This window comes from Amphimedon queenslandica, unplaced genomic scaffold, assembly GCF_000090795.2.
Source record: "Amphimedon queenslandica unplaced genomic scaffold, v1.1 AMPQUscaffold_11181, whole genome shotgun sequence".
NCBI classification, from domain to species: domain Eukaryota; kingdom Metazoa; phylum Porifera; class Demospongiae; order Haplosclerida; family Niphatidae; genus Amphimedon; species Amphimedon queenslandica.
In genome coordinates this window covers 4,492-8,641 of record NW_003548574.1, presented here as the reverse complement: position 1 = coordinate 8,641, position 4,150 = coordinate 4,492, and the positions used below count along the sequence as shown (strand labels likewise).

Here is a 4,150-nt window from a genome sequence, read left to right as displayed (position 1 = left end):
ATTCGTATTCTCATCATTTAACATACAGCTCAAAAGTTAATTTATCATTTATTATCTCCACAGAAACTTAATGAACCACTAAAATGAGTTCATTCTTAAATGTTGTTTAAATGTATGTTTTGGCTTAGCTCATCCAGTTGACTCTTGCTCTTCCTCTGCTTCCAACCTTTGAATTCTTTTGCATTAATTCATTATGCTATTACACTTAAAACACTACAGCTTTTAACTAGTAGCTGAAAATGGATTTTTATTATTTGTGTGAACTCTTGGTAATACTCTTATCATATATGACAGTATGAGACATTAAATTTATCTAAAAGATTCGGTAGTTATCATTCCTAAGACTGTTGTAACAAAAATTATTGTGTACATTTATTCACTCATTTACTATGTAATCATATCCAATGATTATAGTTCATGTTTTTATGTATTGGCTTTTACTTGCATTTATGTCATACCATTGATTGAGTAAGTTTACAAGACTGTTTCTATTCTTTAATGATCACATTTCCTAAATTTCAGATAACTAAATCATCATGAAGAATTTTAGCTTGACTTTTAAGCTTGTGGTGCTATTACTCCTCCACTACTGTAGAACCAAAACCAATAGTACTGTTCTTATTGAACTACTATGCATATACACCACACAAATCCAATGACTGCAAAAGTACCAAATATGGTAGTAAAATTAAGCCATAGCTAAAATGCATGACATTATGACACTGTAAAACCAATGGAGGGCACCAGAAAACAAGCATAGCTTAATGCTCATATTGCGAGTGCATAACAAATGGGGCTTCATGTGTACACTGGATTTTATGGTGAATATTATTACATGCTTCACTACTGTGTAGCTAAAATTTCTATTTTTTGTTGTTGTTATTTCACATTTTGCACTGAACTAAATTGTTCTTTGTTATTGATGTGAGGCTCTTGTTATTGACCATTATCATATAAAAACTTCAGCAAATATATTCATAACATTTGTAATCTTTTTTAGCATTACTAAGCAAACTTTATTAGACCTATACTTACATACCCACTGTTGCTCAACATGTTGCTGGTGTCCATTGTCTTCTTGTTGAGTGTCAGTGAAGTTATTAGTCAATGTCCACCTTCTTCAGGTAAGACACTGGATGTGTATAATAACAACTGTATAGGTTTTTATAGGTATCTACCTGAGGCATGAGGGAAACTGTTATGCTAATGGATCATATTTTCATGATGATGGCATAATCAACACTCCTCTCGAGTGTATATTGCCTAATTCTGCTGTAAATGGTGGACAACAATGGATTGGTCCTAATGGAACAGTTCCTTGTCCTGGCAGTAATTCAAATTTGATTTGCACTGTTGAATCCTACAATATCCTCAGTTTTTACGTGATTAATAATCTTCATCAATTAAATGATGGCTGGTACAAGTGTTGTCTACCCACTGATTGTTCAGATCCTAACACTAACATCATCTTTGCTAATATATTCAGTAAGCGGAGAGTATAATCACCTAATGATGTAATATTCTTTATTTGTAGAATTTGCCCAAATAGAATCATTTACTGTGGCTGATCTTCCTTCTGATATGACAGCATATCCTCAGAAATTTTAATTAAACTGTATTAAAATTGGATTCGTTCATTACGATGTTAGTATCAGCATTGGTAGTACTTTGCTGGCTAATTACACTAATTGTGGTGATAAGAGTAGTAACTGTCATGGTACTGTGTTAGTTAGTAGGAGCAACACAGTAAAATATACTGTTGATATCACATGGAATGGAATGACTGTCAATAGTGAATCAATCAGAGATTTTAATGCTTTTGGAGATCAATTATATCAGTGTGAAGTAAAAGTTACTAATCAACCTACTAGAATATGTAATGTAACTATAAAAGGTAACAAAATTATAATAGATCATTAAATACCCCATCTTTATTTATGCAGTTCCAGCAACTGCTCCCTCTTCTCTTACTGAAGTAAACAAGACAGTTACCACTATCACTGTCAGTTGGACTCCACTTGATTCATCTGATGCTGATGGATATGTCAGTAGTCAATGTCACTTAGTGACACAGACACTGTGCAGACAGTACAGGTGGAGGGAAGTAGTAATAATACAATCACACTGAATGGACTGAGAGGAGGAACAACTTATAGCATCACAGTCAGAGCCTATCAACAATTACTATGACCTGCTAGTAGTGCAATCAGTGTACCCTGAGTAGCCTCTTGCCACTAGCCAGACCCAGCGGCAGGCTGATTCCCCAGCCTACAAACCCTTCAACCCAGACACTAACAGCCTCATTGGGCCTGGTGGATCCCAATGACTGTAGGCTGGGGAATGGTATATCTGGGTAATGGGGAATATCTATGGTCTGGCTAGAGAGACTATCCCCAGCCTACAATCATTGAGATGACTGTAGGCGGCGGGGGAATGGTCTGGCCTGGCACTGTGGCCAGCGAGACTACTTGATGTTATTTGGTAGTCCTTGTTGTATATCTTGTTCTGGAGGTTCTCTTCTCTTGTTATTAGAGAGAGAGAGAGAGGGCTCCAGTTAATTGTCAATCAAAATGTCAATAGTGTCTCCATAGCAACAGTGACAAACACCATCACGTGATCCAAAATGGCAACTTTGAGAGAAGCTTGTCTGGACGCATTTAAAAGAAATGATCATAAAAAAGCTGTTCTTTTATTACGTTTACAGATTCCGCCTATATTACTTAACCAGGATGCACCTGGCCTGCTTTATTATTCTATAAGTAATGGCTGGTTAGATGTTACAAGAGATCTCGTAAGCGGTTACTCTCTTTTTGGGCCACCGTATGAATGCTACTATAATGGTCTGTCCTATCTTTATATTGCTGCTAAAGGTAATCACGTTGATATTGTTGAATATCTTATTAAAGAGTATGCTGGCTGTGATCCAATGATGAATACTAGTAAAACTGACAGGGTCCCTGTTCTTCATTTTGTAGCTAGTGCAGGTTTACTTGATGTCTTGAAGTGTATGGTCATGAACATCAATGGTCATATAATGGATGAACAATATCGTACTACTTATGGTCAGACTGTTCTTCATCGTGCTGTTAAACACATGCATGTTTTAAAGTACCTCATTAATGAGTGCAGCTGTGATATAATAACTCCTGATAAAGATGGAGATACCATTCTACATGATGCATCTGGTAAAGGACTGCTTGATGTCATGAAGTACCTCATCAATACTCATCACTGTAATCTAATGACTACTAACAATAATGGTCAGACTGTTCTTCATCTTGCTGTTAAACACATAAATGTTGTGAAGTACCTCATTTATGAGTGTAACTGTGATATAATGGCCACTGATAAAGATGGACAAACGCCTCTTCATTATGCTGCCAGGTTGGGTACACCTGGAGTTGTTAAATTCTTTTTATCAACTGGTAATTGTGATCCTTTGGCTAAAGACATTAAGGGGAGAACACCATTACAACTAGCTAAGGAGAGACTGTATGTTAGTGATACTATCGTTGCTATCTTCAAGAAGTTTGGTAACGTTAAAATATCTCATCCAATTGATTCTTATGTTAACGTTCTCCTTGTGGGTAATCCTGGAGCTGGTAAAAGTACTCTTAGTCATGTCATCAATGACACAGCTACTGGCCCTTTTGTTCTTGGTTCCTTTAGAAATGTTGGAGGGGTAGTGCCCTGTACTGCTGGCATCATTCCTTATAAAATACAACACAGGACACTGGGTAACATCATTCTTCATGATTTTGCTGGTCATTCAGAATATTACTCCAGTCACAGTGCTGTCATTGAGAATCTGTTACAAGGTTCTGGTGGTGTGTTCCTGATAGTAGTCAATATTTTGGAAAAGGAAGCAGTCAAACAGCTTCATCAGTGGCTAACAGTTGTGAGAAATGAAGCACAGAAAGCTCTTAATCAATGCCATGTTATTGTAATTGTCAGTCATGTGGATGAGATAAGTAATCCTGTTGAAAGGAGGAGAAAGGAAGAAATACAGGAGATTATTGTAAGGGAAAGGTATGATAGTGTCTTCTTAGATTGTCGTAAGCTTGGTGGGAGTGGTGTGGATTCCTTTTTTAAAAAGTCATCTAGTGCCTGTGAGTCCATTCGTAGTACAAGTGGAAGGAATTTGAATCTT

The 4,150-nt window shown here is 36.6% G+C and overlaps 1 protein-coding gene across 1 annotated transcript in view; it reads left to right on the top strand.

Moving 5' to 3' along the window:
* Positions 1-3,337: 3,337 nt before the first annotated feature.
* LOC109589562 (uncharacterized) overlaps positions 3,338-4,150 on the top strand; it is a 4,070-nt gene continuing 3,257 nt past the window's right edge. Inside the window, exon 1 of the mRNA XM_020005616.1 lies at positions 3,338-3,568. Coding sequence (XP_019861175.1) covers positions 3,338-3,568 — 231 coding nt within the window. The remainder of the gene's footprint in view (positions 3,569-4,150) is intronic.